At 41.5% G+C, this 12,591-nt stretch overlaps 1 protein-coding gene across 1 annotated transcript in view; it reads left to right on the top strand.

Annotated features, from left to right (window-relative positions):
- Window positions 1-12,591, top strand: part of GLDC (glycine decarboxylase) — a 91,471-nt gene that overhangs the window by 59,662 nt on the left and 19,218 nt on the right. The window contains exons 16-19 of the mRNA XM_072728399.1: window positions 2,543-2,618; window positions 8,903-9,028; window positions 10,477-10,626; window positions 11,978-12,090. Of these exons, the coding sequence (XP_072584500.1) occupies window positions 2,543-2,618; window positions 8,903-9,028; window positions 10,477-10,626; window positions 11,978-12,090 (465 nt within the window). The remainder of the gene's footprint in view (window positions 1-2,542; window positions 2,619-8,902; window positions 9,029-10,476; window positions 10,627-11,977; window positions 12,091-12,591) is intronic.

Raw genomic sequence — 12,591 nt, forward strand, 5'->3', positions numbered from 1 at the left:
CTTTTCTTTTCTTTTCTTTTCTTTTCTTTTCTTTTCTTTTCTTTTCTTTTTTTTTTAAGATTTTTATTTATTTACTCATAAGAGAGAGAGAGGCAGAAACACAGGCAGAGGGAGAAGCAGGCTCCATGTAGGGAGCCTGATGTGGAACTCGATCCTCAGACTTCAGGATCACTCCCCAGGCTGAAGGCAGCGCTAAACCATTGAGCCACCCGGGCTGCCAAGTTGCTTACATTTTTAATGCTCAGCTATTCACTGAAACTTCTTTGTTAGAATTTTTTTTTTTCCTGCCAAAGGCAGGCATTAAACCACTGAACCACATAGGGATCCTCCCTGCCACTGTTTATCTAAAGCCAGGAAAATGGAAGACTGGTGTCTGCCTCTCTCCTGGAAGAGAGCAGAGGCAGAGCTTGCTTGGTGTAAGCAAGGAGGAACTGGGTGCCCCGGGTCTTACAGGGACAGACCTGTAGCTGTTATGTGTAGCTAAACCTCTTCATTCTGTCAGTCAGACAAGGGTTCTGTGAAGGAAAACCACGGCTTGGAATCCTTGGGAAAGCATGGGAAGTATGAGCCTCCTTGAAAGGTCAACTTGTGCTGACATCTGAACCTGCCACTGATGACCATGGCGGTCTGTCATCCTCAGACTTCAGTTTTTTCATGTGCAAAATGGGGCAATGGTATCTGCCTCATGGGGATATTGTGAGGATTAAATAAGATGATGAATATGCTTGGTGGCAGCCACCACAACAAGGCCTACAGTTTCCCTGTGTTTCCTCTGTGCAGAGTGCCTGGTAAATAGGAAGTGCTTAATTAACAGAGCAGTTTATACTTATTACTATTACTTAGCTCATCGGCCCTATTTTATTGCTCTGCAGATCACCACTTTCCTTCTCTTTCTCCAACCACACTCTAAGCTCTTCACCTCCAGATGTTTTCCTGTTCTCTGCCCTCTCCTAAGCCCTCAATTCTGCTGTCTCCTGATACCAGACCATCCGTGTCCCCATAATAATTTGCAAACATTTCAGATCCAGCTGGTTTTGTCCTAGCGTTCCCTCAAATTCCAGTGCTCAAAATTGTAGTTTTTGGTTTGGAAATGAAAGTTTATCTAGTTTATTCGTAAGCCTTGTGCTTATAGAGTATGATCTCAGTATTGCAGGGTGATTAGAAAGGATGAAATGCCAAAATCATTAGGCCTTCTACAGAGTTAAAGAATGGTATAATTTTGCGAAATAGTGGAAATATGCGTTTTGAATAGGATTTAAAAAACTATTACTCACTTCCGTTTCCTTCCTGCAGAGATTACTGAGAACATTAAGTAACAGTTTATGATTGACTGACTCAGCATCACTCACTGGACTGTTTGTCATTAACTGTGCTCTAGAAGTGGTGCCTTCAAGGACTGCTTAGTTGGGTATGGCCAGCCTCTAGCAGCCACCTTCATGTTGTGCCTGAGAAGTCTCACCCAGGAGACTAATGGGAATGTTGCCACATTCAAAGTGCATAGTTCCTTTGGAGTGATCTGATCACTGACTAAAAACGTGGTGGTATTGAGAAATTGTGGTTTTTGGTGTAATGATTGGATTTATAAATTTTTTAAAGATTTTATTTATTTTAGACAGAAAGAGCGTGCACTTACATGTGGAGGGGTAGAGGGAGAGAGAAACCCAAGCAGACTCTTCTCTGGGGATCTTAAGCACCTCATCTTCATTCCCTGTTGTAATCTCTAACTTTGAGTGTTGTAGACTCTTCCTTTTGGACTTACTCTTTTTTCTTAAGATTTATTTTTTGAGAGAGAACACAGAGAGAGGGAGGGAACAAGAGTCTAAAGCAGACTCCACATTGAGCATGGATCCCAATGTGGGGCTTGATCTCACGACCCTGAGATCAGACCCAAGCCCAAACCAAGAGTTGGACACTCAATCAACTGTCTGACCCAGGAGCCCTTGTAGTTAAATTTTTAAAAATAATTTTTATATTTGAAAAATACACACTGAAGTTTGAATTGATAAAATGATATGGTATTTAATTTTGCCTCAAAATAACATAGTTTGGGGCACCTGGCTGACTTAGTCTGTAGAACATGCAACTCTTGATCTCAGGGTTGTAAGTTCAAGCCCAGTGTTGGGCATGGAGCCTACTTAAATGATAATCTAGTTCTGATTGAGGGGTAGTGAGGGAAACGGTTAGGAAAAGACCTGAGAATTGTTGAAGCTGAGTGATAGGTACACGGCAGTTCCTTATATTCTTCTATTTCTGTATACTTTTGCAATTTTCTACAATAGAAATGAATTCTTAGGTGCGTAGTCCTAAGCGAGGCTTGAAAGGCTCATCTCTGAGTAGCAGTGAGTGAACTTTAGTACACAAAGTGCCATTCTGTGGTTGTTTGAGTCCCTTGTGCTTGTGCAGATCCTAGGTGAGGTTTCCATGGTGTTGGGTAGTGTTTTTGTGTCTGTCACATGTTGAACCTGTGCCCAATGAATACTGAATGAGTAAATGAAAGCAAAGACGCTCAAAGCCCTGATGCTTCTCCTTCTTATCTTTGCAGTGGAGCCCAAGGGGAATATGCTGGGCTGGCCACTATCCGAGCTTACCTCGATGGGAAAGGAGAAGGACACAGGACAGTGAGTATGGACACATGGTGTGGTTGCTCACCACCAGGTGGCAGTGGGTCTAACTCTCAGCATCCCTTTGTTTTGTGGTACACTCCCTCTAAGCCTTCTTAAAGGCAGTTAGGGAACAGGTAATCAAGAAACCAATTTCTTTGAACTGGCCATTGCAGTCCTTGCCCCCAAGATATTTCACTGGACCATCTTAAGGGAGACCATTTGGAGATTAAAGGTTTTTGTTCAAACCGAGTCTTTAAAAGTTGGCCAGTTTTTAGATTCTTCATAGTAAAATACAGGCAACTAGCCACAATTAATCTTCTGGTTGTAATAAAACCAGAAATGGACTGAGATTGGGTCACCACCTACTGTACCTCATTTACTTGGGCAGCATGAATGAGCCTGGCACATTTTTCTCTAACTCTCCTGGGAGCAAAGGAAAAGACAGGAATATTACCATTTCAGGTCTCCTTTCCCTGGCTCAGCCCTGGCCTTGGGCCTGGGCAAAGGACAGAAACCAACCTTTAGTTGTTCTGTAACTTACTGTGACTAGGCACAGTTCTCATTTCTGTATACTCAAAAAATATTTATCAAGGGGTACCTGGCTGGCTCAGGTGGTAGAGCATGTGACTCTTAATCTCAGTATCAGGAGTTCGAGCCCCATATTGGGTATCAATATTACTTTTAAAAAGTAGAGGAAGAGGGAGAGAGTAAGAGACAATCCCAAGCAAGGCTCCAGGGCCAGCATGGAGCCCAATGTGGGGCTGGATCCAACCACCCCAAGATCATGATCTGAGCTGAAATCAAGAATTGGACACTTAACTGACTGAGCCATCCAGGTGCCCCATAAATTTTAATAAAATATTTACTGAGTAATTAAATTCCCTTTTGAGGACTGTCCTCTCTAAGCAGCAAAAGAGGAAGTGGAGCAGAGTTCATGGTTCTGCTTCAATTTTTGCTTTAGGTATGAGAGTCTATCTCCAGGGTCCAAACTGCTCATCTGTGCCTGTATAGGGACCATTAGGTGCTAATAGGCTTAACTGGGTTCCACTAATCCCTAGACTCAGGGTTTCTAGCAGTTATCTGACATAGGCTTCAAAGTGTGGTAAAAGACAATATGGTTCTGAAGTCTTCATTTTGGTGATGATTAACACTAAACTAGAACTTCCACTGAGCTGTGGACTGGAGTTCTTAGAGGGAGCAGTGGGTAGGGGTTGGGAGCAGGACAAAAGTGACAGGTCATCCCACAAGAGTTAGAGAAAAATGTGCCAGGCTCATTCTGGCTGCCCCAGTAAGTGAGATACAGTAGGTGGTGGCCCAATCTCAATACATTCCTGCTTTTTATTAAAACTAGAAGTGGGATCCCTGGGTGGCTCAGCGGTGTAGCGCCTGCCTTTGGCCCAGGGTGTGATCCTGGAGTCCCAGGATCGAGTCCCATCACAGGCTCTCCTTGAGGAGACTGTTTATCCCTCTGCCTATGTCTCTGCCCCTCTCTCTGTTTCTCTCATGAATAAATAAATAAAATCTTTAAAAAAGCAACTAGAAGATTATTTATGGCTCGTTGCCTGTATTTTGCACCAAAGAATCTAAAAGCTGTTTGACTTCCCTTTCAAAAAAGGAGGAAAAAAAAAAAACCATTTTCTTCCCCTTCTCCTGTGTCTATCCTGATTCCACTCGTGTATTTTTCCCAGGCCTTTATCCTAGTTGAGTAGAATTGATTTTTAAAGAATTTTGAAAAAGAGATCACTCACTAGTTGAATAATTATTCAGTACTGGTCACATACAATGTACTATGTGTGCCCTTCCAGAGTTAAATCAGGTCATAAATCAGACACATGTAGTCCCTGACACACCAACTTGGTTTTTTAGTGGTTTTGAATTCTTTAATTTTCTAAGGAAAGGTTAGTTTAGAACTAGAATTATTCTCTGGACTTCAGGCTCAGCACTGTCATAGTATCCAGAAGGGAAACATTGAAAGTCCTCTTATCCAGGGAAAGGATGCCAGGTGACATTAAAAGTCCCCTTTATGTTTTTCTTCTTTGGCTTCCTCGTACTGAGGTAGCTCTTGGAATTCTTCCTTGTTCTACTCTTACCCACAAGTTATCTGGGGATCCTGGGAAGGGATCCGTTCATCCTGTGTGAACATCTCCACATTGCCTCCTTTCCCTCATGCCCTACCTGCCCAGAGGCCTTAGAGAGAGGTGGTACTTCTGCAAGGCCAGCAATGAGCTAATAACAAAGGGCCAGTTAACATCCAGGTTCTGTCTACTCTGATGCTTCCCACCCCTCATTGTTTCTTAGTTCTCCAGCAGGACTGACCAAAGCAGCTTGGTCTGTGAATGTCCAGGAGTTGGGGACCAAAGCAGAAAGGTCAAGGAGAAAAGATTTTGAAAGAACTTTTGACTGGACCTGGGCAGAGTTCTTCTGACTCATGGATCTTTTCTTTTTTTTTTTTTTTAAAGAATTTTTTTTTAAATTTTTATTTATGATAGTCACACAGAGATAGAGAGAGAGAGAGGCAGAGACACAGGCAGAGGGAGAAACAGGCTCCATGCACCGGGAGCCCAACGTGGGATTCGATCCCGGGTCTCCAGGATCGCACCCTGGGCCAAAGGCAGGCGCCAAACGGCTGCGCCACCCAGGGATCCCCTTATGGATCTTTTCTTGTTCCATTTCCTTCTCTAGGTTTTCTAGCCTTCTCTTCTCTCAGTCCCCCAGTGTGTGATGTTTCTTCACTGACCATTGTCCACACTGCCATCACCACAGTGTCCATGTTCTGTCCTGAAGGAAAGAGGGAAGCTAGGACGCAGCAGTTGGGGGAGGGCTGAGGGAGAGAGAGGCAGAGAAGGCCACCCAGGCTGTGAGCTTGTAGAAATACAGAACTCTTAAGTTTTGAAATGTTGGGATCCTTTCTAGATTAAAGATTTTAATTAAAGCCAACGTTTTCATTTGGAGTAGAAAATGAGTTACTGTTCAAATAATCAGGGAGGATTTTTCCACATCAGAGAAGTCGAAGGCAGCTGCTCCTGCACAATAGACTCTAATGGGATCCAGTAAAATATACCCTTTTTTGAAAAGGAGTGTAGGGAAATCATGTACAATAGAACCTCCCAGATTCCTTATGCTTCTCTTATTTCAAGCTGCTTTGGTCAGTTATTTTCACATTTGTCTTAGGTTAAGTTTCAGACGTTCCTAAAATGCAATAGCTACTGATTGATTTACTACATTAATTTGGGAGAATACAAATTTATTTATTTATTTTTATTTTTATTTTTTATTTTTTACAAATTTAACAAATACTTACCAGGCACTGTCTTCAACCCTACATAATTAATAATTCAATTTGCTAGTCAAATAGTAACTCAGATTGCTGATCAGAGATGAAAATAACCTCTAGAAAACACCAAAACCCAATCCTGCCTGCTGAATGTGTATGGGAATATTTTTCTCTTCCCAACTGCCTGAGACAAAGTAGTAGCCTTTGGTTGTTAGATTTTATTAGTAGTAAAAAATTTATTTCCCTTGCAAAGGAGCACTCCTTAATACTTTACTCATCCAGCAAGTGTTGGAGGATGAGCTGTTGGTTGAGTCTACACTGGGTACATTGGGGACTTGGAAAAATAGAGCATCTACCTAAATGGGCATTAATGCATGAAAGAGGATTGTTTTGTATAAACTAAAGAATCAAATCTGAGTCCTATTATTTCCCTGACCTTTGTGACCCCACAATTTGAAAGTGAGGAAAGATTAACATTAAAAAATTTTCCCCCAAATTATTAAAGTTTCTTACTTCCACATAGAAAACCAGAAGTGTATAATAGCAACATATAAATGAGTCATGATCAAAACCTTATATTTTTTCTTTCTGCTGCCTTATATTAGGATATGTATTAGTTTCCTGTGGTTGCTGTAACAAATTCTCACAAACTTCGTGGCTTGAAAAAACAAAAATTGTTTTCTCCATTTCAGAGTCCAGGAGTCTGAAATTAGTTTCCCTTGGCTAAAATCAAGGTGTTGGCAAGGCTGGCTCCTTCTGGAGGATCCAGGAGAGGATCTGATTCTTTGCCTCTCTGGAGGCTTCCTGTATTCGTTGGCTTTGGGTCCCTTCCTGCCATGATTCTATCCTCTTCTTCATTCATGAAATTTTCTACTTACTTTGTAGTCAAACCTCCTTCTGCCTCCTTCTGCTAAGAATACTGGGGGATATATTTAGAACCCAACTGATAATCCAGATTTCAAGATCCTTAATTTCTCATTTCAAGAGCCTGAATTTAATCACAGTTACAAAATCCTTTTTGCTATAACATAACATCCACAGACTCTGGGGATTAGGATGTGGACATTCGGGGGGCCCATTATTCAGTGTATCCCAGGATGGTTGACATTTTTTCTTGAATTTTTTTACTTCAGCAGAACTTCCCTGGTATAAATTCTTAACGTAGGCTTTGAATCAATATTTTATATTCATTAAAATTTTTAAATTTGAATATATTCATTTTTAATATTTGCCTTTTCCTTCTTGATCAGTGTTCTGCCCAGAAGGGATCCTTTTATCCAAAGGTCGTGTGGGAGAATAAAAATACTTTATGGGAAAGGACAAGTGACTTTGGTTCTGAGAAATTAAAGAAATTCAATACAATAGGGAAGCATTTATTTTTTTTTATTTTTTAAAGATTATTTATTTATTTATAGGAGACACACAGAGATACAATAGGGAAGCATTTATTTTTTTTTTATTTTTTTAAAGATTATTTATTTATTTATAGAGACACAGAGAGAGAGAAAGAGAGAGAGGCACAGAGACACAGGCAGAGGGAGAAGCAGGCACCATGCAGAGAGCCTGATATGGGACTCCAGGATCACACCCTAGGCTGCAGGAGGCGCTAAACTGCTGCAGCCATTGGGGCTGCCCAATAGGGAAGCATTTAAAGTAGAAAGAAGATTTGAGGACAACACTGAATAACCAGCGTGAGATCAGTCACAGTTCCAAAGAGGCACAAGCTTTCTGTCAACAGAAGAGTGACAGCTTGCCTTTGTGTGCACACGTGTTTCCTTGAGTAGACAACTTTGCTGTTTTGGAGGAAATAGCTGTTAGCGAAGGTTTCCCTTCACAAGCCCATTTCTATAATGCCCATCCATTTCTCTCCAAGGGGTTGCAGCACTACTGGCCCTGGGATTCAGAAGAAGGAGGATTATTTTCAGGGTGATCATTGCTTTTCTCCTTGTTGCTTTCTGTTGGTAGAAGCTCTGTGATGCATTTTCCTGTAGTGCAGCATCATCAGATCTACCAGAGCATGTGTGTTTGCTTGTGTTCACGTGATTTGTAGGAGGACATAAATGATTTAAATCTGGGAATTCTAAAATTGTACCCACCATCCACCTTCTGCAAAAATTCAGCTCATCTTTAAATGCTAGCTTAGGCTGTAGCTCTTGAAACATTTCCCTTTACCTCTTCTACTGAAGTGATACCCCCTTATTCTGAGTTCCTCTGGCACCTGTTTATACATTTGCCAGCATTATCTGTTGAACACAGGGCAGGGGTTGACTGGTTTTCATGTTCACCTTATGATTCTTGTGGCAACTAACAATTCATTGCACAGAGTAAGCATCCAGTAAACGTAATTGATGTATCAGCACTGAAAGGCCTTGGACTTAAGTCTACTGTCATCATCTCTCCTGGACCTTGGCAATGCCAAGCCAGAGCACTGAAGCTGTGATGTGGGCACTTGGGTCCTAGTGTTTAATTTCTAACTTTGTGTTCTTCTTTTTTTTTTTTTTTTTTAAGATTTTCTTTTCATTTATTCATGAGAGACACACAGAGAGAGGCAGAGACAAAGGCTGAGGGAGAAGCAGGCTCCCTTTGGGGAGCCTAATGTGGGACTTGATCCCAGGATCCCGGGATCAGGACCTGAGCCAAAGGCAGAGATGCTCAGCCACTAAGCCACCTAAGTACCTCATAACCTCATGTTCTTATAAGATGCTTTCTACATATTATAGCTGAGGCAGGGTCAGAATAAGCTTGGGTCTGGTTTTTTGGTGTGCTTGAGATGAGGGAGGAGAGTACTAATTAATACACAAGTCTTTAAATAGTAATATTTGTGGTTTCAAATGCAGAGTCCTCTTTTGGACGTTGTTTTACAATACAGTAATAATGAAATTGTTACAGATTTTAAGGTTTAATAATCAGTTTAAATAGAGCATGTGGTGCCTATTTAATGTGTGCTCCAAGCATGTTGTAGGACTTTTCTGCCATGGATAACATGGTGATAGTTTTTTCTCCTTCCTTTCATTCCATTCCTAAGGTTTGCCTCATTCCAAAATCAGCACATGGGACCAATCCTGCAAGTGCCCACATGGCAGGCATGAAGATTCAGCCTGTGGAGGTGGATAAATACGGGAATATCGACACAGCTCACCTCAAGGCCATGGTACCCATCTTCCACTAAACAGATGGGCGAGGTCTGGGTTGGGAAAAGATGGTGGGGAGAAGGGACTGGATAGTTTAGATCAATATTGTCTTGCTTTGCATTCTAATGAAAAGACTGCACTTTCCCCTCTAAATGGGTCTGGGGAAAATGGCATAAATCAGAAAACCTAACCATCTCTATTAGAAAAATAAAAAGCAACAGTCACATTTTTGGTCCATAATAAAACTGAACATAGTCTACTTCCTTCACCAGCAGGCAGAAGGTCTTTTAAACTGCAATCCCATCCTCTTAATGCATATGTAAGAAACTAAATGAATTATTCATGGGTAGTAAGGATACCCGTTGCAGCGCCTGCCTGCCTCCTCCTTCCTGCCCAGCCGTTCCGTTCCCTTCTTCCCCCCATTAATAATCAAACTGGCAGTCACAGTTATTATCGATCTTTGTATTGGGAATTAAAACATAAATGTAGATTTTGCAAATGGATGTGACTGTCCCAGCCATCACCTGCCAAATTTCGGACCACATGCCACCCTCCTTCCTGCAACACCAACCCCCATTCCCAACCTCACAACCTCCAGGAGGAGGTTGCCTAGCAACCGTATCTGCCTTCCACTGGTGGACTGGAGGCTGCATCTTAAGAGGGAAGGAAATCGGTTGAATAGCAATGTGATTTTTGTTGGGATTACTAGGCATGGAGTCCAAGAACTTCATGTAACTACCTTCAAAGGAAGGTGAAAACCCACAGCACTGCTCATCTCTCTCATCCATCCCCACCCTTCCAGAGCCCCATGAAGGTTTTACTAATAGATATTCTGGGACAGTAGTTGTAATTGCTAAGTTTCCCCAATATAGGATATGACCTTTAAAAAATGTTTTTTTTCGCTTCCACATGAGTATGCTCTGACTCACTGGCCAGAAAAACAGGAACGTGCCTCTTATGTTTGCTTTCTGTGGAAAGGAAACGTAAGGAAGATTTCTTTTTACCAGAGCAGAACACTCCTTTGTGGGAATTCTAATTTCAACAGAATGAGAGGGAAATGGAATAGGGGTGGGTATGGCAAGATGAACAGAGAGAGATTAACTGTGAGAACAGACATATCTGGAACCAAAAAGATCTAAAATAATTATTGAAAAAATAAATAAATAAAATAATTATTGATTTGACTAAAACCAAAGGAAAACCTTGGGGAGTTGAGTCTAAAATACTCCAAAATCTTCCTAATAGTCTTTTAGGTCTTGATCATGGAGACTTAGCCTGAATGGGATTTTGTTATTTCTGGAATGACTTAAAGTAATGGCGGTTAATCTTTATTGTCATCATATCTTGAGATAATTCCAGAAATGAAAAGACCAAGACTTCATCTTTCCCAATCCTTTAAAGAAAAACAAATTGCCAATAAAGATACATTTCCTCCTTTGTCTCCCTCTGCTCTTTTCTTATCTTACAGGTGGATAAACACAAGGAGAACCTGGCAGCAATCATGATTACATATCCATCCACCAATGGAGTGTTTGAAGAGAACATTGGTGATGTGTGTGACCTGATCCACCAAAATGGGGGACAAGTCTATCTAGATGGGGCAAATATGAATGCACAGGTGGGCAATGCAAGAGGGACTTCCTGAAACAATGGTTAAGTCAAAAAAAGATTTTTTCCTCTGACTTCTAGACAGTGTCTGAAACATGATACTGAATTCAAACTGGTGTTGGCTTTTTTTATTGCCAATTTCAAGCAAAGTACTGCAATTTCACTGAGATTAGATTTGACGGAAGTGATGGAGCGGTTGGGGGAGTAAGTAAAGAGATTGACAGGAAACAGGGAATGAGAACTGAATGTCCTCAGTTTGTCAGAGATTATGATCTTTCTCAAGGTGCTACCGGTAAGAAAGGTACCCGACTGACTCCCTTCCTAAGGGATCTCAGACCCAAGTTCTGGTCACTGGATTTTGGTCCCCCACAGCATGGCATGACAATGGATAAGCCATTAATCTGGCTTTGACTTGCTAAGTGTATAGTGGCTGAATAGTTCAGTCCTTGAAGGGCGAATCCTGATTATGTGTGCGTGTATATGTATGTGTGTGTGTGTGTGTGTGTGTGTGTGTGTAAGAGACAGAGAGACAGAGAAGAGAGAGGAGAGAGGGAGAAGGTTCTGTGTAATGTACACCACTGAGCGAATGCCATAGGGGCTATTGGAGTAGAAGAGGTCATCATCTTTCAGAGTTTTCCTGACTTCTTGGTCATTGTTGTTGTGGTTATGATTGTGGGTTGTTTTTGTTTTTTTGTTTGTTTGGTTTTACTTTACCATTTCAAATTCTTTCTTCTTTATTTCTGTCTGATTCCCTTTTTTTTAAGTGTGGTTCAGAGATTGTTTATTGCTTCAATAGCATTAATGCACTCTTCATCTTTGACCATGTTGAAAATTAGCCCTAATGCCAAAGTGGCAGGAATGCCTGTTGAATGTTGTGGCTGGTATTAAGTTGGCCTCAGGAAAACTATCAGCCTTCCTTCCTTTTCCTTGGCTCAGCATCCTCTCAGCTACCCAAAGTGCATGATACTCAAAGCTAACCATGCAACGGGTGGTACCATTGCTGGGGTAAAAGTAATCTGTTTTTGCAGCAAGGAGGTACCTCCCTTTCTTTCGCTCAGTGTGCTTCCTCTCCTCCCTCTTGTGGTGGAAAATTAGGAATTGATGATATATTCAAATCTGTATTTTAAAAACTAAATTAGGCTAAATGGTCAGTTGCTGTTTCCATAGAAACCATAAACCAGGCTGCCTATGGGATGCAAGGTTTTGACTGCAGAACTTGGCCAGAATTGAGAACATTTCTGTGAAGAACTCTGAATGCCTTTTCTCTGAGGGAAGAGACCGCAGCAAACTGCATGGCCGCCTTTCTAGAGCACCCTTTCAAGCTCTTGACTTTTGATTTTGGCTCTTTCCCTTTGTGGTAGGTGGGAATCTGTCGTCCTGGAGATTTTGGGTCTGATGTCTCACACCTAAATCTTCACAAGACCTTCTGCATTCCCCACGGAGGAGGCGGCCCTGGCATGGGGCCCATCGGCGTGTGAGTTCTGGGCTGCTTGTTTCAGGAAGGTTTTAGAGACTGAGGATGAAAGAATGACCCCAAAATTGCTGTTCCTCTCGTCAAGGTCTTCAAGTGTCACGGACACCTTCAATCTAGTTTGCCAGTGGGGGCTGGGAGAGAAGCAGTGAGGGTGATTCAGGGAATGTCCAAAGAAGAGCATAAGTGGATTTTACTAACCACAGTGCTTGACTGGCCACACGAAGCTCCTAGTCGTGCATGACTAGCGCAGTTTTGTTAACAGAACAATGAATAGGGTTTTTTTCGGGAGCATTATGGATCTGAACTGGATTATTAGCACCTACAGGGACCTCTTAGACTTGAACTTAGATTGCCAAGCAGCCCTTTTTCTTTTTCTTTTCTTTTCTTTTCTTTTTTCTTTTTTCTTTTTCTTTTTCTTTTTCTTTTTCTTTTCTTTTCTTTTCTTTTCTTTTCTTTTCTTTTCTTTTCTCTCTTCTTTCTTTCTTTCTTTCTTTCTTTCTT

The sequence above is a fragment of the Vulpes vulpes genome, chromosome 12 (assembly GCF_048418805.1).
Source record: "Vulpes vulpes isolate BD-2025 chromosome 12, VulVul3, whole genome shotgun sequence".
Taxonomy (NCBI): domain Eukaryota; kingdom Metazoa; phylum Chordata; class Mammalia; order Carnivora; family Canidae; genus Vulpes; species Vulpes vulpes.